The 21,451-nt window shown below is 37.4% G+C and overlaps 1 protein-coding gene across 6 annotated transcripts in view; it reads left to right on the forward strand.

The window, feature by feature from the left end:
* The window catches only part of TRPC4 (transient receptor potential cation channel subfamily C member 4), a 128,636-nt gene that overhangs the window by 84,685 nt on the left and 22,500 nt on the right, over positions 1-21,451 (forward strand). For all 6 annotated transcript variants that reach the window (XM_086881455.1, XM_086881454.1, XM_086881453.1 and 3 more), the window contains 2 exons: positions 5,780-6,116; positions 18,464-18,603. In XM_086881455.1, coding sequence (XP_086737581.1) covers positions 5,780-6,116; positions 18,464-18,603 — 477 coding nt within the window. The remainder of the gene's footprint in view (positions 1-5,779; positions 6,117-18,463; positions 18,604-21,451) is intronic.

The raw sequence follows: 21,451 nt of genomic DNA on the forward strand, positions 1-21,451 counted from the left end.
ATAAAAGTATTAATAAGAAAGTTTATGATAAATGTTTTCCACTGTTTCCTCCTCAAAAACGTCTTTAACATTCATCTGTTAGAGAATGCTGAGATAGTTCTTTGTGCTACAGCATAGCTTGCATGTGTCAGAAAGGAAATAAATTTTCTTTGACAGCTTTCAATTCTAGATGACAAATTGCATCCTTTTTTATATAACACACTCAACCACCTATTGATGTCAGAATGAGAATTTAATTTGGACCTCAGATTTTGTTAGGCTGCTTTTATAAATGAAAAAACAAGAACCTTGTTACAAGTGGAGGTTTTTTATATCTTTTTATATTTCATAATACAGTGAAATAAATACTTGAAGGTAACATTGTGGTACGGTAAAGAGCTGACAACTTACTCTGATGATATATTATTTCTTTAAAGACCATATATAGTTAATATTATGAGTTGTGTTATTTCTTCAACATTTCATTGACTGAGAGATGTATTCTAGCAAAACCAAAGATCAGATTTAATCAGTAGTGAATATTAAATTCTGTGTTATGTATGCTTGGATAACACTAGAATCAGGCTCTATTGTTATTTATACCAGATTGTTTTTGCTGGCACTGTGAATAATTTTTGGTTTTCAACGGTCTCAGGGAAGAGCCAATTCTCAGGATGACAGTGAGAGAATGAATACCAGAACATTTTCACATGGACAGACTCTATGAAGGAGCTGAAGGTGTGAAATCTGGACTAATCGTATAGCAAAAATCCCTTGTGTAATTACAAACTGCTGGAAGCCATTGGAAGCCATCATAATGTGAAAATATAAACTTGCTGATTGCTAATTATGTGGAGACAATGTCAAAGTCAAATAACATAATACTGACAGTACAAAAGATACTCAAGAATAATAAAAGAATACCTCAAATCTCTCCAATTAAGGAAGAAAATTATACTACAGTGAAAATATTTTGGCATAGGCAATGCAGAACTGGCAAATTAATGTCACAGAGTATTTCTATTTCTGGTAGTCACAAAATACTTGCGAAAAGTAGTTTTTAATACTTTTTTTTTTTATCTCCAAGTTCATCAGGGGACTTATGTGTCTACTTAGCTTTAATATATGTTCATCTTAGATGTAATGCCATCCATTTCCACAGGAGTTGTCCTGTGCTGGAACATGTCTTTCTTCCATCTACTTTTACTCTTCCTTTGTAATAGAAAGGTTTCTAATGGTTATAATATAAATGTGAGTTGACCAGAGAATTTTGCAATCAAGACTTTTGCTAATTTTTTTCTGTAGGGGAAAGCTTTTCAGTGGATAAATTAAAAGTGTATTAAGAATTTGGAATCAGTAATAAAATATATTAATAAAATAAAATATATTTATCACAGATTAAATTACTTGATCTATTTAACTTTTTGTTACCTGTGAGTAATGTGTATGAGAGGCTACATGGGCAGCACTGTGAGTCCCAGGAAGGTTTCCCTGCCCCCAGTTCCTGTGTGCTCTCAAATATTTACTTATGAAGCATGAAAACAACATCTTTCCCTCCTTTCCTCTGGTTCTCCACAAGGACCAGAAAGGACAAACTCACTTTTTCTGTGCAGCTGAAGAAGACCATAGGGTTCGCTGCTGTGCACACTTTTCCTTCATTGGGGTATATTTTTTCTGTGTTCAAAACCTTCCTTCATTTTTTAGCTAATGTAATAAATGGAGCTATATAACTACTGACCATATTTCACAGCATATGAACTCTTGACCACAAAAATGAAAGTAGTAGTCAAGCCTGTGAGAATTCATTTGGACATTTTTATTAATGTCATACAGTTCATTGGTAAATTAAAAGAAGTTTCAGCAAGAGATTAGGGATAATTTTCCAAATTTCCAAAGAAAACTTTGGATTGGTTTAAAGCTAATGTTATATGGCAAATGAAGCTCAGACCTATTAAGAAAAGTCTTCATTGAAGAGACAGATTTTTTTTTTTGGTTCAGGACATTGCTAACAAACCTTGGCAACGTGTTGTTACATTAAAAACACCAGCATGAAACTGGATATTTGGACCTCTCAGAAATTATCTGTAGATAAAAACATTGTGTTGTGTTTTCTGTTACAGACCTTTGCCTGCAGCACAAGAACTGCTTCCCTATGTATACAGCTCTTTAAATGCAGACAGAGGATTTTACATGCTTGCTCCATACCATACCATTAGTTGTTCCTTACGTATTTTATGTCAAGCAAGTAATTTAAAGCCCATTACCAAGGCTTCTCCCTCTGACTCCAGCCATATAAAATGTTTAGTCTATATAAGTTTTCTTTTGTAATCAGAATATCCAACCAGTGCTAGAACTCTCTTGTCACAGTCATATTTTGAAGAAAAGTGATTGTTAATTTCTTATGAAATTATTACTTTAAAAATTGTCTCTTCAGTGTCTGGGATTTTAAACTTTTCTGCACTTACTGAAAAACTTCCTGTGCCTCAGAACACCATCCTTGACACTTTGTACCTTAACCACACAGTGCCAACACCATAAAATCTAATATGGGTATTAGAAGAAAAGAGGCATTTTTTTAAGCCTGCTCAGAAATGTTTTTTCAATTAACACTGGCAGTTTTGCATATTTATCTGTTTAAAGATTAGAACTAAACAGTGCAGTGCCCACCCCATCATGGAGCATCCTCCAGATGGTGCATTCAGCAAGGATCTCCTCATAGCATGAGGTACCTCTGGGCAGTTCTGGTGTGCCCAGTCCTAGGGTAGCCCAGTATTTGGTCATTGGAAAAACTCCTGTCTTTTATTTAATTTTCCCTACATTGCAAACAGGAAAATTAATTCCCTTTTAGCTGTGCTTGGCAAGGAGTAGGTCCCCTACATCTGTTACCAGCCTTTGCTGGCCACTGGCAGCTGTTCCTTCACAGTGTAGGTTCCCCAACACTGTGAGGGTAGCCAAGGGTTTTTAGTAAGGGGGCACAAGCCAGACTTAGGAACCGATTACTTTAGGGGAGAGGATACGTAATGGGAAGATATTATGGAAAGGAGGAAGCAAACATGGACCTGCCATGGGCAAAAAGAGAAAAAATATTTTATTGAGGAATTATTCCATGAGTCACACATTTTCACTAGTCAGGGAAAGCACTGATCTGTACCTACTCAAGCTAATTAAGTTGAAAAATGTTTTAGACAAAATAAACTTGGCAAAAACATAACTTTGAAACCATCTGCTCTGACTACATACACTATTATTCCAGACATTTATAACTTGAAAGAAACAACCTGAAACCTTAAGAATGCATTTTTCCTAACACAGGATTACACTCTGTTGCTCTTCCTTAAGGTTGTTTTCAAGATCCTTACAGTAGGAGTAAATTTTCTTACCTTTCACAACAGTCAGAGGCAGCTTCACTGCTGGAGTCTGGTAGGCCAATGGGTCTCTACAAGAGACTCTGACATTTCATTAATGTACACCAGGTTTAAATTTGGCTGAGGTAATCAATTCTGACAAGATCCAGACATATATAGAAAGATGCATGCTGACTCTCATTTCGTTCCAATCTCAAGAGCATTTTTTACCAGTAGTAATCCTAGTGATTTTAGAAACAGTTTGAGAAGTTACCTGTTATTCATCCCCAAAGGAACTTGGCTCCTGTGGTTATAAATATTATCAAAATAATGTGAGATCCCAAAATAGATGCATTTGATTCAAGTTCAAATCTGAAATTATTTAGTGAAAAAATACAATTTTTTAATGAGAAAAAAAAGTTTCTGCATAGCTTTACTAAGTATTCAGCTAACGATTTAATTCACTGTATGTACATAATACATTCATATATGTGTGAGTGTATTGGGTTTACATGGCAAAATTTTGATAGCTGGGCTGCTTAAGTGAGATGCTGCCAGAAGATTCCGCCCCTTTCTCCCATCTTCAATGCCAGATACTCCAAGATGGACAAGACAGGGTACAAGAGAGTGAGAACATGTGAGCAACACAACGCTGTACCCAGGTCAATGGAGAAGGACGGGGAGGAGGTGTTCCAGGTGCCAGAGCAGATTTCCTCTGCTGAGGAAGACCATGGTCTGTCACCCTGCTGCTCTTGGAGGTCCATGGTGGAGCAGAGATCCACCTGCACCCCTGGGTAGCTCCTCACTGGAACGTGGATGCAGGAGACTGTGACCCACTGGAACCTTGCACTGGACCAAGCTCCTGGAAAGACCTGTGGTCCTGTGGAGAGAGGAGTCCAAGCTGGAGCAGTTTTGCTGGCAGGACTTAGGACTCCATGGAGGACACATGCTGGAGCAGTCTGTTCCTGAGGAACTGCACCCCATGGAAGGGACCCAAGATAGAGCAGCTCATGAAGAGCTGCAGCCTGTGGGAAGGAGTCATTTTATAGAAAGCTGTGGAGAACTGTCTCCCATGGGAGGAGCTCCACAGTGGAGCAGGGGGAGTGTGTGAGAAGTCCTCCCCCTGAGGAGAAAGTAGTGGCAGGGACAGCATGAGGAATTGACCACAGCCCCCATTCCCACCTCTTGGCATCATGTTGGGGTAGAGATAGAGAATTCAGGAGTGAAGTTGAGCCTGGGAAAAAGGAAGGAGTGAGAGAAAGCTGGTTTTAAGACTTTATTTTATTTTTGATTATTTTACTCTGGTTTGATGGGTAATAAATTAATTGCCCCAAGTTGAGTCTCATTTGACTATGATGGTAATTGGTGAGTGATCTCTCGCTGTCCTTATCTTGACCCACAAGCCTTTTCTTTATCTATTTAGTTTCCCCTCCCTAGCTGAGGAGTGGATTGATAGAGCAGCATTGTTGGGCACCAGGCAACCAGCCAGCATCAAACCACCAGAGAATGAAAATGCTTATTTTCACTCCTTTTTTTTTTTTTTTTTTTTCAAATGCAACTCTGTCCCTTTTTGATACATATGTTGCTTCTATTCTATGCCTTTTATGTCAAGTCTTGTGTGCTGCTACTCTATGTCATCTTTATAAAAGAAAACAATGGGGAAATATGAACTGGTGATCAAAGTATGACATAAAACCTTGATATATACTTCTTTGAAAAGCTATCTGAAAAATATTAAGTACTTACTTGGTTTGGAGGGGTTTTTGTGAAATTCAGTTTTAAGGATCATATTCTAAAAAATAATATTCCATCATGGTAACAGATAGACCGTAAAGTATGGCACAGGATAGGTGTGTATGCTGACAAGGGTTAGTGAAACACCGAGGAATGCTAGTGCTTAGTTCACATTGTTTAAGCATTTTGTAATGCATCTGTAAGAGTGCTGTCAGTATTAAAGCATGTAAACCTGATTTTTAGAGAATTAGCAGGGAACACACTGAGAACAGTTTGTTCATGACTGTGGAGTTGTTTCATTGTTTGCAGACCTCAGTTGTGCTCCTAGGTTTCATATCAACTTCTACCTCATGTTCTGTGAATTCTCCACAAATGTTGCTGATTAAATAATAAAAGTGTTTGTGAACTTGCTTTTCAGTTTCAAGTCGGGTTTTGAAGTCCATGTGTTTTGCAGTCTGTTGACTCCTTGTGTACTCAACCAATGAGGAAGTGAAGCTTTATTGTGAAAAGTAAATGTTTGTTTCTCTGTACTATACTTTTGTCATTGAAAGAAAGGCAGGCTGACCCAGCCCTGTCTTACTGGTATAATCAGTATGAGTGGGCTTGCACGGGCTGTGGATTTATTTGAATTTTTTTAATATCTATCTACTAAAGATACACAGAATGAAAAAACTTTACAGAGGTAGCAAGAAACTAACTCTCTTCCTTTCTTCTCTCTGTAGTTTGTTGCTCAGCCCAACTGCCAGCAGCTGCTCGCATCCCGCTGGTACGACGAGTTCCCCGGATGGCGGAGGCGACACTGGGCAGTGAAGATGTTGACATGTGTTGTGATAGGACTCCTTTTCCCAGTCTTCTCTGTGTGCTACCTGATAGCTCCCAAAAGCCCATTGGGGCTGTTCATCAGAAAGCCATTTATCAAATTTATCTGCCATACTGCATCGTACTTGACTTTCCTGTTCCTGCTGTTGCTTGCCTCCCAGCACATCGACAGGTCAGACCTCAGCATGCAGGGACCCCCACCAACCATCGTCGAGTGGATGATATTACCGTGGGTCCTGGGTAAATGTATTACTAAAGACAATACAGTGAAAAGTATTTTGACCACTGTGGTTTTGCCAAGCATTCCCGAGGCAGGATACAGCAGAGTTCTGTCATGAATTATTAACCTACCAAAGCAGGCAAATGGTCAAGCATATCCTCCAGTGCTTAGCAAGACAGAAAGTTAGTTGACAGCATAGACAAATAGTAGAGTTTGAAAATCCAGAGTGTCACCATCTGATAGATTACAGTGAGGAAAAACAAAAGATATCAAGGATTCCTTCCTATGATTATGCAGTGCCCTGAAACATATATATTGTTTTTCTTTTTAATATCTATTTTCTCCAGACAAGAAATCTTCCTGTTTCTTCTAAGTGTCCATTTTGTTAATTTGCTAATCTACTTTTAAAAAGAATCCTTCTGCTACAGGAATTATTTTTCATTTAGGGAAATAAGGCATAATGCAATTTCTGTAGCAGTTACCTACAGTACCCTTCTTTCTAAGTAACAGATGTACCTATTGCAAATAGTGATGATCAGCATTTTAAAGTGAGTATTTTCCTTAAAATATGCACACAGAGTATTTTTTCAGTACAAGAACTTGTCACTCAATTCAAACCAAATATCCTATATCAGAAAGAATAAGACAATTCCCTAGCATTTTTAAAATGAAAAGATAAAACAACAAATGAACTTACCTCTTTATCCTCATAGTTTAAAATTAAAATTTTGGTCTGGTGTTATTGAAAGCCTACTTTGTGTGGGCCATGCCATCCTTAAACATGATCCTTCCTTCCTGTGATCCTGGTGTTATCCTGGGTGTTCCCTAACTTTGCCTGTCTAGCCTGACAGATGGTAATTTCTCTCAGTTTGCTGTGGTATCTCCCCTTTTTCTTATTTTAAGAATCAACACAAGTTGGACCAGGTCAGGGGAAATATATTTGTCTAAAATAAAATTATAGAAGGAGGGACTTTGTAATCTTGACTGCAAGAATTTAAGTTTGATATAGTCATTAAAATTGTCATCACATAGTTACTGTCACAAAAACTGAAATTTTGGTGGGATTTTGATACTATTACTTCTTCCAGAGCTTCTCATTAGGATACTGTGTATCTTCCATTTTACCAAACATGTGGCTTTCTTTAGAGCAATGCAACTGTCAAGGCTTTTGGCCCCATTGATCTTACATAATTTACTACACAGTGTTGAATTTGTAATACACTTGTTGGCTGGGGCTGATATTCTGGAGAACAATAATTCACTGGATTTTCCTCTCTATGTACCTTGGTAGAGCACTGTGGGAAGCAGGAGACAGGTGTACATCTGCTTTTCACTTAGCAAAACAAGTGTCCATGACTGCAAACCCTGCCCCCACTTATTTGTCAGGCACCTGACAAATCACTGAAGAACCTGCCTTCCAAAGGTGAACTGAATTTTTTGGGATTTCCCCTATGGTAGTATAGCAGTCCTCAACACTAGCCTTCACTGTGATGTGTGTTTTCCTTGACTGGGTAAATATTTCTAATTGATTAAAAAAGCCAAAATCTAAGATTATTGTAAAGAAATTATTCAATCTGGGAGGTTGTCTAGACTGGTATTTCTTACAGACAAGTCAGACTAAATTCTGTAAGCAAGTTTCATATTTAAATATTAAAAGAGAAAAAATCCTACAGTTAATTTTCCCAGTTTTATACCATTCAGAAACAAGAAACTAATATAAAAACTTATCTTTATACATTACCTCCTTAGAAATAAATGCTTCAATACTGAGGAGGAGCAGGATGCTTTTCTGTGCTTTGCCATGCCCGGAGGAGATATTAGTATCTTTTCTGTCTGGCCTTCCAAAATAGTAGGTGGTCAGTATCTGTTCAGCTTTCACAGTACCCTGGAGCTAAAGGATAATAAGAACAAATGCATAGCTGACTCATCGACCTTGACATGCCAATGTGGATTTTGTCATTAACCTGTCTTTTAACAGAGCTGAAAGAAAGAGGCACAATTTGAGAAGGGCAAGAGCTAGTTTCTGGTAAAGGCAATTCAAAAATTTTAGTGACTAGCTCCTCTCCAGAAAACATTCCGTGGGAGGAGAAAGAACCTCTAGTGCCCTCAACCTCTGACATAGTTGTTTACTTAGGAAGATGTTTAAGTAACTCAGCATCCCGAAGCACTTGTTTGAAGAAGCCATTAACCCTGAGAATTATGGTTTTTAAGATGACTATCATTTCTAAAAGCAACATTTATATTTTCAGTATAGACTCATATGGCTGGATCATGCCTCTGCTGAACAAACCTTTCATCTGCAAGCAATACAGGTCAAGTCAAGGGAGCCACTTCCATAAACAAAGGCTCATGAGCATGGATGAAAGTCAATATTTTGATACCATTGGTTAAATAGCTTGGAGTCAGTCTAGATGGTGCTGTTCAGGAAAATCATGCCTTCCAAAATCTCTTGCATCCAAAATGATGCATTTTGCAGACAGATCTCTAGTGTTTCATAACTAGCAGTTTCCTGTTCCAGTTTCACATTTTCTGTGCTCAGTTTTAGGTTTCAATAGCTGTAGTGCCTTATCCCAGCCAAATAAGGAGGTCTCAGATTCACCCATCATAATTTAAAGCAATTCATTTGGTACCTGATTTCCCCTTACTACTGAAGGAGACACACATCTCCACAGGACGTTCCAGCTCACAGCATGTGATGAACGTGTTTATTTCAGCTTTTTTGTTTGTATATTTAAGTCTTTTTCATGTTGTGCTTTTTTGTTTGATTGATTTTTGTTGAGGGGTTTGTTTCTGTTCATTTTTTTTGATGGATTTTTGGTTGGTTAGTTTTTTCAGTGCATTTTTGGTGGTGGTGATTGTTTTTCTAAAGGAATGAATCTCAGCCAAACCCTGCTCTTTTCCTATTCATATACATACAAACTGTAGTCTAGTCATCTTTTAATAAACTCAGTATTTTTCTTAAGTCACTAAGCTAAGGCTTGTTTCTAGGCTGCAATTTAGTTTGTTGTCTCATCTCTTCATAGAGATACTGCAAAGAATTATGCAGTATCCTTAAAAAGAGTAAATGAAGCGCTCTTCAAGGGAGACTATTTCTGAAGTACATAGAGATACTTCTGCATTTTCTGGATGTAAACAAAAAATTTTGTCTTTTGAGTCAAAACTAGTGTGGCTCTAGGTTTATAGTTCTTCTCTGAAACCTGCAACATGACCATGTAAATACTTCCTTGGGAAAGGATATCTTGGAGCAGCAACTACATGTCAAAAGTTTCAATATTTTAAACAATCGATTTTTTTGTTTTGTTTTTCTTAATTCAAATAGCTGTGGATGTAGTTTGCATTTTAATACTATATCTCTTAAAATTCAGAGAGGAAGAAGAGCTCACTGTTGCAGGTTTCTCGTCAACATGAGCTTCAGGACACAAATATTTCATGCAACTTAAGAAGTTTCAAGACAGTCCATAGTGACCTAAGCTCTCCAGTGAGAAAATAGTAATTAGCATTTTCCAACTACTATGTAATAGAAGGCTGAATGTGCATAATTAGCACATATTAAAGGTGTCACTAGAGTAGGAGGCTCAGAGGAAAAACTTGTATTGGGCTACATTTCCATGGAGACTATCAGTTTTACATTTTAAAAGTCTCTTGAGGAAACTTCTGCATTAATTTTGTCTTTTACATGATTAGATGATTACACAAGTGGTGCTCCAGTATGTGGTGATTATCCGTGGAACAGTAAGTCACTGTTACAAGGCTGTCACAACCTTAAGAAGCAGTTGTGGAAAAATTTCTCAGTAACAAGAGTCAGAATCTCCTGTCCTTGCGCTTAAACAAATAAGAAACAAGCTTTGGCTCATAAGGAAAATTAATTGTTATCCAATTATTAACTGTTGCTTTACACTACAGAAATATAGGCCTGTTTTCTATACTTGAGAACCCATCACCATTGAAAAATGAACAGGAAAATCAAGAATATCATATTGGGGAAAAAAGTAAGGAAGAACAGCTTTATCTATCATCATATTCCCCATCCAGTTGCTGAGTATTATCTGAGTATGATAGCAGTGATTCAGAGGGGAAATCAAGACCAAATTTCACCCTCTGTGTGCCTTAACTGCAGCTCATGTAAGATCACACTGATCCCTGTAGGTTTGTCATAGCTGTTCTTTGGTCCTAAACCATGGCCTCAAATCTAGCAGTGAGTGTACTAAGTGTCTTTCACAGTGGGCATGTGCTTCACCAGAAAATGCTACAAAATTCAGAGGAGAAAGGCATCAAACAGAAAAAAATAATGTTCAGTAGTTGTGGTTAAAAAGCACCCTGGCAATTTTTCAGAGTGGCTCAGAAAAGGGCATTTTTTAGGCAATTTATTTTGATGAGTTTTTTTCTCTTTTATGGTCATATTTAAATGTTCGTTTTAATTGCATTGTTCAAAAGCCTGCCTGGAGCAGGAATACAGTCTTACTGGATCTCTTGAACAATGTGTTCCTCATCCTTTCTGTCAGAATGGTTTATACTATTGGAGTACATGAATCTATAGAGAATGTGGATGTTTGGGATTGTGCAAAATTGCAAACATTTGTGGTTAGCAAACTGCTGGTGGGATGTATGGGAATGTATGGTCTTGTCAGTTCTTAGCACAATGTACATCCAAACTGATGGCACAGCAAGACACTTCAGAATAACTGATCGTCGAGGGGGCAGGTACAGTGTGCATCATCTTCTAAATTAGGTCAGGAAAGTGTTGTGTGAAAAATTAAACATTTAGTATGAACCGACATGTTTCAGGGAGCAGATATAGAAGGTAGTATGGCTGGTGAGATGGAACAGTAGATAACCAATAGTGACATATATAGCACAGAGGAGGAAAACAACCCCAGACAAAGCAGGAACACAACTTTGTTTAAGGAAGGATAATGCACATAATTACCACAAAAGGCCATTAAATCCAAAGTACTGCTCAACACAGGCTACCTGCAAAGACAGGTCACATTGTTCAGGTTCCTGTGCAGTCAGATCTTTCATTTCCCCAGGGATGAATATTTCACAGCCTTTCCGTCACAGTGCCTGTGTCTAGAAACTGGTAGTCTTTTTCTCCTGATACTAGTAGCAATAGTAGCAACTAGATACTAGTAGCAATATCCCATGCCACAACATGCAACCATTATCACTCATCCTTCCAATGTGCACCTCTAGAACAAGTCTGGCTCCAGCTCTTCAGAATCGGCCATTTCATTAGTGGATGACAGCAGCAACACAGAATCACAGAACATTCTGAGTTGGAAGGGACCCACAAGGACCATCTCTTAAGTGAATGTGCCATACAGGGATCAAATTTATAACCTTGGCAGTAATATTACCATGTTCTAACCAACTGAGCTTCAATTATATTAACTTCCCATCCATGTTCTCTTCTTTAGCCTAAACAAAATCAGCTCCCTCAACCTCTTCTTGTATATCATGGGGTCCAGACCCCATTTAGCTTGATGGTCTTCCATTAGGAACACTTCAGCCAGTTAATATCTTTTCTTTGCTAAGTATTCCAAAACTAGACTCAGTAATGAAATTATTTATTTAAACATCAGGAGACCACTTCTTCTCCACACTGCCTGTATATTGCCATAATAGGACATTTTACTCGATTACTTTAACTCAAGTTGTAAGTATTTAAGGTAAATATTTTCTGTATAGATTATTTTATTTTATTCTTTGGTTGTTGGTGATGTTGGCTGATATGTGGCTTTTTGTACTTTAAGATTTGATCTAGAATGGTCTTGTTATTTCCAAAAGGAAGGCCAAAGAAAAAAGTTTTGTTTCTATTATAATAAAAAAAAAAGCCAGGTGACCTTTTCCTTAGGAAGTACTTATAATGGTGCCTCTGGCCATGTCATTCCCACTTCTTTGCCTGACACAGGACCCAGGAACTGTGCACTGTTGTTCCTCTCACAAACAGCCATTTACCCATGGGAAAGCCAGAGCTGTGTGTTTGATTTTGTGCATGTTCTCTTGAAATAGTTTTACCCTATTAACAAAATATGCTCCAGAGAGTGGAAGCCCCTGAATTATGCCAGGATGCTTCTTGTTACCTTCATATACCTTCAGCAGAGATCTGTTCATCAGCCCAGGTGTAATACAGAAGAGCTTTATCAAGCCTTATTAATACTCACTGAATTCTCTGGAAGGACTTTGCTTCACTGAGCTTTTTTGCTTTTCATTAGCAGATTGTCTCACTTCTTGTATCTGTGAAAAACTACATCACACAGCAGAGCAAAGTTGAGTTTGTCAGTTAAATGGTTTCACAGCCCAGCAGAAATATGTTCTCCAAGAAACATACTAAAAGGCTGTTGTTGATCTTGGCATGCAGAGTTTGACCCCAAGGAACCTCTTGCTTCCCATCACTTAATGGTAAGGAACAGAAATAGCACAGAGCAACCAACCTTTTGTGGGAAAGGTAAGGCCAAAATTAGCAAGGGATTCACAAAACTTTTTGAGACCAAACAGAGTTCAGGATATTGCCTTTCATATCTCTCTCTGACAAATTTTGATGTTATTGTTATTCACAGTAAGACTTTAACCATAATTATAATTATAAACAACAAAAGGCAGTGTTTTAGAGAGAGCATAAATCTTTGTGAATTTCCACAGTTGCTGGAAAACTGTTTTTGCAGTTGCTCAAGTTTCAGTGCAACATAGGAATTTAGATAGGCTGTGTCCAAGTTTTTTCCTTAGAACCTAAAAAACATTTGAATGGATTTCAGAGGGAAGTTATTTCTTTGTTGTTTGTTTCTTTGCATGAGACTAAGAGATGTGTTCCTTAAAATTGTAGCTCTAGGTAGCTATAAAGGATCAAACAGGATAGATCCAAAATGTTTTCTAACCAAAAGTTGCCTGCCAGCACTAAAACATAGTATTTAATCCAAAGATTTATCCAAAGAGAATTTTTGTAACACTATTGAGCTGTTGCCCTGCTCAAAGTTGCAAGGTTTGCCATCAGTCTTAATTTTTGAAAAGAAAAGTAGGTCTACTTTTTGAAAAGACATTTCAGTATCTAATATCCAAAGATTTCAAGACTGGAAATACAGATTTAAAATGAAAATCTCTAAATAATCCAATCTCTAGATAAAAATCTAAAATAAAAGATAATCTTATTAGTGTATATTTATTAATGCATCTACACATTATTCATATGTAGTATGTGATATCTATTTCTGAATTCTTAAGGATTTTTAAAAGTATTGTGAGAATTTCAATGAAACATGTTATTTTTCTAAGAACATTTTTATTTCAGTGCTTTTTTATTTTTCTAAGATGTATTTGCATTTTGTTGCTTTGAATGAAACTTATTTTATGATACGTAAGGTTTATTTTAGAAGAAACAATTTTTTCATTAATGTTTAGAAAATTTTGCTGCAAAAAAAAATATTTGTCTCAGAAATTAATTTTTTTTCTCTGAATTCATTTTATCTGATAAATTTTAATTCCTTTCTTGCTTCAGGCAAACTGGACTTCAGTGAAATGATTGAAGTTGATCAGCTTACATGTATAATAATCAACAAGGCTTTCCAAAACCTCTTCTCCATGGTGTCTGTCATTCCCAGGGCCCCATGTGGTCTGTGGGATTCTTACCCTGAATTTATGTTTTTCATCCCATTAAAACCATGGGCATTTAATGAAATTTGTCATCTCAGGCTGTTTCAAAATATCCATGCTGTTATTTCTCTTTTATTGCTCCAATATGTGGGTATAAACAATGCAGGAAGTATTTGAAAGTCTTACCCTCAACTTTTTAATTTAAGTCCTTGATTAATGAGGCGGAAGAGCTGCATAATGTTGATAATTTCATTGTAAGTGGCAATAAATGATAACAGCATGGAATGGATAGGTGAGTGTCTAAGAGGCAGGTGTTAAATCTAGCTGGTGTGAAGAGATAGGAAAGACAAAGTTGGAGCAAAGAGACAAACAGAATATAGCTAAGAATATCCAACTAAAATAGTGAAATCTGTTCTGAGTGGAATTATTTCAGTTAAACACAGGCATATGGAAGTTAGACATCTGTTTTAATCCTCCATGGTTCCGTTTTCAGCCAGTGGGAAGACTGACCCACCTGCAGATGTCAGGATTACTGCCTTGGAGATTCTCGTTTCCTCCCATGGAGCTAAAGAGGGCTTTGAGCAAGCAACAAGTCTGACTGCCAAAAAGGCTCTTGCCTTTAGGTCTACTCCCTGTCTTTGGCTGGTTTCTCTTAGCAGTTTTTCCCCAACAAAAATACTGGTTTTTTTACAATGTGTGCAGGCTGGCAGTGTCCCCTCTGTTTTTTTGAGATGTTAACTTTCTTGCTTCTGAATTTGTAGTTTTGACATGAGCTCTGTCAGTCTGCAGTAATGTTGCTGCTTTGGCACATTAATAATCAGGCACTGCCTGAACTCTGTTTCTCTTTCCTTCCTGTAACAGTGCCTCTATTAGACAGTCTTGTCACTGCATGTCTGCTCTTCTATCATGTCAGGTCATGTTTGGAAATGCCCTGAAGCCTCTTTGCATAATAAAATCAGGTAGTATCCAGCTATCCTTAAATCTTCCAAGTACAAAAGTGTACAAGGTCATAGAGATAATTCTGCTCTGATTTCTAGATGTATTTAAAAAATCCAAAAAAACAACAACAACAAAAAAAAACCACATAGATTTTTCAAGTCTTTTCCTGAAAACTGGCATGTTGTGTCAGAGCCTGTGGGGTAAGGCTGGTCTGACTTCTTTCCCCCAGACACTTCCTTCTTGTAAAAAGATACACTTCTGAACTACAAAAAAGATTCCAAAGCCTCTGGCTGCTGTAAATTAAACCTAAATAGCACAGCTGGGAATCTCTGAGGTTTGCTGTTCAGAATACCTTCGTCATGTAAGCTCACTGGGCCTTAGAGGCATCTTCAGCCTTGCGTAAAGGCTCTGGGGTTTTGGAGCACACTTCTCTAGGATAGCACTTCAGTCTCACTTGGGAGGACTTACAGAACTCTAGAGTCCAGTTCTTCCAGCATTCATTGCTCCAGATGAGCCTTGCTAAGAATCCCTCTCCATGGAGACCTGGTAGCTGCAGTCTGATCACAGCTTTCACGGTGAGTTTGCCCTGGAATTGTGAATTTGAGCAATCAAACTTAGGACAAGATTTGCTTTCAAAAATGCATGTGTGGGCAGCTCTCCTGTGCATATGTGGGCTGTGTGTCTTTCACAAATGTAGTATCCATCTATCCATCCATCAGTGAAACTTCAAGTTCTCTGGTGTCACGTAGGATCTCTGTAACTGTATTTATATATTGAGTTTGTACTTAGGTGCTTTGGCTGCAAGAAGAGAAAACTATCACATCTCTGTTACAGCCAGTAAAAACATGGGATTTCCAGTTTTCCATTTCTATTTTCTTAAAAAGAACATGCATCAGGATGAACATAAGAATTATGAACCAAGAAAATAATTAGAACCCCTACCTACCCCTACAATGTCAAAGTATACTCAGAACTTTCAACTGCCAAATGACTTCCAGATTTCTGGTAGCTTGGATTAATTGTATTTCTAATTCAAAATGATCAAATTTACAACAACTATATACTCTCTTCCACTATTTTATAATAGGTCAATATTTCTCTGTTAATGTCAACTTTAAAACTGCATTTCATTTTCTGGAGCCCAGGAAGTTCTTGGAAAACAGTCTGGCTTTTCACTCACAAAACAGATCAACTGCAGCAGCATTAGTCAGCACTTTTGTTCAATCTGTACATAATCCCATTATATTTTAGGCAAGGCTGTCAAAGCATACAATACTGAGCAACAGTCTTACAGAGAACAGCCTCATTGCAGTCTGTGTCAGTTCACATCTTTGTCTGGTTGTGAACCGTAGAATATCTTGGCAGAAGACTTCAATTAACCTAAAGCCTCTTGTTAAAGCATTCATTTTATTTTGCATCTCAACCTATCACTGTCTTTTCAAAGTGCATGTTAAAGAGAATCCTTAACTCTGATCAGAGTTACAAAAAAGTTTATTTCATTTTATGAATGTGTGTATTGATTTCTGCAAAGCCTTTTTATTTGGGGATCTCCTGTCAATGCAGCTGTTTGCTTTCTGTGCTGTAGCTGTCTTGCCAATGTCAAGATGCTGCGACTTTTAAGTGAAAATTTTTTAAATGAAGAAGAGTAAGGCACTGCTCAGTGACATGTGACTTAGGGGCCATATCTGCATTACACAGACTTAGGCTTAGAGCCTGGAGCCAGGAATTCTTTTGCAGCACTGTGGTGATTTTTATGTGCTACAATGCAGGTGGAGCAGCAGTGATTCAGAACAGTGTCTGAAATGCGAAAGGGATGTAGCAGCGCACAAAATAGCTGCTTTTGTGACCTGATGATGGTTAGGTGTTAACAAGTTATGCCTGAAAAGTAGTAGAAGAGCAAGCAGAGACATTTACAAGTTCATGGACTGTGTGTTGAAGGTTGGAGAGGACTGTGGAGAGAAGGGAGAGGCAGATCTGCTGTCACCATGTTCATACTGCACATCATGAGGTACCAGGTGTTTGAAGAGTAAATGGTTAAGTCATTTAACTAGCTGAAATGGGCAGGCATGTTGGAGCCTGCCCTAGTAGCCTTGGGTAGATGTGCTGCCCTTGTCATGGCCCTTGGGCAGCTAACAGCAGTGCAGCAGCGTGTGCCCTTAGAGGGTATTGACCCCTATTGCCCTGCAATCATGTTGATCTGTTCTCTCACTCAGTGCAACTGATTGCACCTTGAAAATAAGTGTTCACTTTGTAACAGTTCTATGTGTTCTGGGTTACTTTTAGCTGATACACTACAGACAGAGTTGCAATCAGCCTGTCTAGGCCTTGGTTGTCAGTAAAATGGCATATCCCACTTTCCTGTCTACTTGTTCCCAGCGCCGTTCTTCCTCAGTGTGTGCTGTCCCAGGCCTGCAGAATGCTGACAGGGTGATGGCAGCATGGCTGAAAGTTAATCCTATGAAAATAAAAATTGCTGGATCAATCAGATGGCTCAGATACTTGCGAGGCTTGTGATTATTGGTGATGACACACGGAACAAGATGGGACCATGTGTCTGTGATGTGAGGGTGAAGTTACTGAGGAAGAGAACTTCCCCTTTTGAAATCAGGAGACAGAAAAATCAAGACAGTACACTACAAAATTAAATTATTATAACTCAAAAACCTACCTGGCACAAACAAGAGTAGGCCAGAAATTACTTCTTAGAGATAATGTTTGAGAAAAATCATGAGCTTTCCATCCAGGCAACCAGAAGACCCATTGAGACAAAATGATAAGGTTTAAGGAGAGAATTAAGCCCATAGTAAGAAAATGTAGATCTCTATAGGCCCCTGTACAAATTCTGTTCATCATTTTCTAAAAGAGCAGGTAAAAAAAAAGCCATGTTGATTTGACTGTATCTCAGCACCAATATGTAAGAGATTGGCCTTATTTCTGGTGAATGTTGCCCCTCTAATGAGCACAAAGTGAGAAATTCCTACAAGAAAATAATTAACTGTGAAAAATTAAAAGTTGTAATGGAATTTTTATCAAAAAAACTCTATAGATAATAATGTGAAATATGCATCTAAATGTCCCATGTTGTCTCATTAATACATTATACAGTAATGTGGAGTATCTTCTTCGGAGTGGTTTTAATTTTTATAGCATTAAAGAATCTCCACACAGTTGCCTCTGAAGCTGTTAAACCAAGTTCATGTCAGACAACGTGCCAGATTTCCCACTTGGATTGGATATTTCTGTTTCACTGTGTCTAGCACAATGTATGCTCTGCACACCTGAAAACAGTTTCAATTCCTTCGTGTCCCAAGGGAAGGTGTCAACAAAAGACTTTCTTCTGCAGACACTACTCTTTCATATGGAAAAGGGAGACTTTAGTTCAGCATTGACAGTAACAATAGAAATTCTCTTCCTTATTGTGTGGGTTCCAATCAAAATATATTGTGTTGGATTGAGTTCCACAGTCATAAATTTTCCAGTCTGAAATGCATTGCATCAGTTGCCAAGGACTGCGTTGACACTGGTAATTTATTTTAAGGCCCTTTTTAATACTTTTTATGATACAATGAGAAAGAGATTGAGGAAAACCAAAGAAATTGTACAAGCAGATTTTTTTCTTTTTTTTTTTGGGGGGGGGGGAGGGGTTTGTGTGACAAATTAATTCCGGAAACAGCAGAAAGATGAAATTTCACCTAACTAAATGTGTAATTTAGAGCACTTATCCACCTTCCCTTTACATTTGATGTAAGGAGAATCAATCTATCATGACTTAAGTGTCTAGAATAGTCACAGCCTTTTTTAACTTAATATTCATGCCTAATGAATTATGTTCTATTTACAGGTTTTATCTGGGGTGAAATTAAACAGATGTGGGATGGTGGACTACAGGACTACATTCATGATTGGTGGAACCTCATGGATTTTGTAATGAACTCCTTGTACTTGGCAACAATCTCCTTGAAAATCGTTGCATTTTCAAAGGTAAACTGTGAAATAATAAAAAAAAAAAAGGAACATTTTTAAGATAAATTGAATCAGCTTTCTTCAATCTTTCTTTTGTGTTTGGAGGTCTGGAGGCTTAGCAATGCAAGAGATGTCTGATGTGCTCTGTGAATCCTCTGCAGCAATAACAGGAAACTAGACAAGTATAAGAGCAAACAAAATATTGGGTTTTATGCTTTTTTCTTCTTGGGCCATGCAATCTTTCCTTGTTTTTTCCTGAACTGTCATACTGTTAATTTCTTGAGAAATGAAAATGACCCGTAATATTTTATAATGTTTGCATTTTATGTTAATCTTTGATTTTTTAAGTGAGAAATTATTGCCTCTAAGACAATTTTATACAACTTTCAGACAGGTCTACTGCCAGAATATGTAGTCTAAATTGGTGGGGGGAACTAAAGAGCAAGATTTTAATTTCTTTTAAAAATGCATTGTAAGTGCAACATGAGAAAGTAAAACTGAAGGGGATAAAATGGTCACTTGAGACTGGGTATGTTATTTTTACATTATTTTCATGGACTTGTGAATAGTCTTATTTTTCCACTGCTTTTAGTACCTTCCAGAAGAACAGCCCTTCTTTTCAAAGGCATAGAACATGTTGTGTGAACATTTTGTATGTTCACATGAATACATAATATAAAAAAAATAGAAATTCCTCATAAAATGAGATATTTTGAGCAAAAAATGGTCTCAGGTGCAAGGAAACCACATATGAAAGGAAACTAAAGCATTATTTTAGCATTTGTCATAGAGTTCTTACCACATCCAAGTAAAGGTAAGCCCATTTTTACTGGCCACTGGGATCAGCATTGTTATTCAGCTTTTTCAAGTTCCCTGCTGCCAACGATAATTTATAGTTTGCAATAGTACTGCTCTGTATTCATGGAATGAGAGTCCCTCCTCTGCCAAGATACTTTTGACTGGGACAAGGAGAGGGCCATCAAGTAGCCAGTTGTGACTTCCTCTCCTCAAAGAGCAGCTGTTCTTGCAGCAGCCCTGCCAGAGGCATGGAGGAACTTGGGAGCTCTAATTTATGTCATCTTCTGTCTGTTCACAAGGGTCCATGTGTCAGCCAGTCCAGAGCAGGCATGAGCAAAGACCTGGGATGTGTTGACACATCAGCCTTCTTTGACTAAAGGTTTCTGACATGCTGGGTCTCTGGCTGCAAACCTTTGGAATTCTTCTCACTCAAAGAAATTTAGAGCCTGAAAGGGGAAGGTGGTCCAAAGAGTGGCGAATTGTCATTTAAAAGCTAATGAGATGCCTTTTTACACACAAAGACACCTTATCATAAAGTGACTAAAAAATAAATAGTCATTTCACTGTCCCTTGTAACAAAGCACACTGCTCATTTAAAATAGATGTTTCCAAAGCATTGGAGATGGCCAATTATTCACTTCAGAATAATATTAATTAGAAGGCATTATAATCCTTTCATCTCCCAAATGGCTTCTGCTTACAGTAATCGGATTCCAAGGTGACAGTATCTGGGATAATGTGCATTCATTACTCTCCAAATTAGTGCTTACATTTTAATCATAATGAATGCAGTGCTTAAAAAAGCTGTGCTAGTCAACTGACACACATGATGAAGTAATGAACAGAGGAATACAAGTGTGATTTAATACCCTGCCTTCAAATGCCTTCAACAGAATTCCTTGTCACTATGCCAAATGAGATTGTGAGGATACCAAATGTAACCAGTATGTTTTAATGTAAAACTTTAATTTTCTTTCCTAAGCACTGTGAGTCAGGTTTTTCTAAGTTACAGCTATTCTGTCTTTATTGAACCAAATATATAAGGTCAGTTCTTAGATTTATTCTATCTTCTATGGATCAGTTCCAGCCACCTAAGAAAACATTTTAACCAACGATCTTGAATAAAATTATGAGTGACCCCATGCTACTCTCCGCTGTGATAAATATTCCCTGAGTAAAATATAGTGTTTATTGCCCATTTAAGGCTCTGTGACTGATGCAGTAGTTAGGTAAGATGGATATTATCTGGAGTAGCTGAAGGGGTAGTTTAAAATTCACCAAAGTATAATTTCAGGATGAGAGAGCTGCTAAGGTAACTCAAAGTTATTTGTTTTACTGCCAGTATTCAAATAAAATAAGGACATCTTATAATTTTCAATGGCCTATAGTTTTTAGTCTCTGTATCAAGACATCAGGTCTTCCTAAATTATCCAATATATCCAGTTAAAATGCTCTCTTCTCCATAAAAGTATCATAATATGTAGTACATTGTCACAATTTTTTTGAAGTACATAACAGATTTTAAGAAACACGTTTGTTTTTATGGAGGGTGTTAGGTAGAATTCATTGTGTGTTAGGAAAAAATGGTTCTTTTTATGTTTTTTGAATATAATTTATTTTGTTCTGATGTGTAAAGTTAAGTGCAGTGCCAACATGTGTGCAGAATCTGCTTGTTTTATCTTAAATAAAACCTGTTAAACCTGAGTACTGGACCTAGTGGTTCCAATTCTACTACAAATCATATCATTTCATATCACTGATAACATGCATCAGTCACTGGCATGAATATCTAGTAGAGAAACAAATTCCTATTCAGAACAAGAACTCTGAAAAGTAGCTAAAGTACATTATTTATCTCAACATTTACTGGCTTAATGGTCACTGTGTCAAGTCTACTTGGTTCAGTAGTAAATAAGATTATATATCTCTCCTGACACTAGTTCTACAGAAGCTAGTGTCTTCTTACATGTTTGCATTGTAAAATGGTTTTGATTGATATTTTACCAGATTCACAGACTAAATGTCCATTTACATAGGAGGATTAACACCTCTCCACCCCTGAGAAATT

The sequence above is a fragment of the Cyanistes caeruleus genome, chromosome 3 (assembly GCF_971803275.1).
Source record: "Cyanistes caeruleus chromosome 3, bCyaCae1.hap1.1, whole genome shotgun sequence".
Lineage (NCBI taxonomy): Eukaryota > Metazoa > Chordata > Aves > Passeriformes > Paridae > Cyanistes > Cyanistes caeruleus.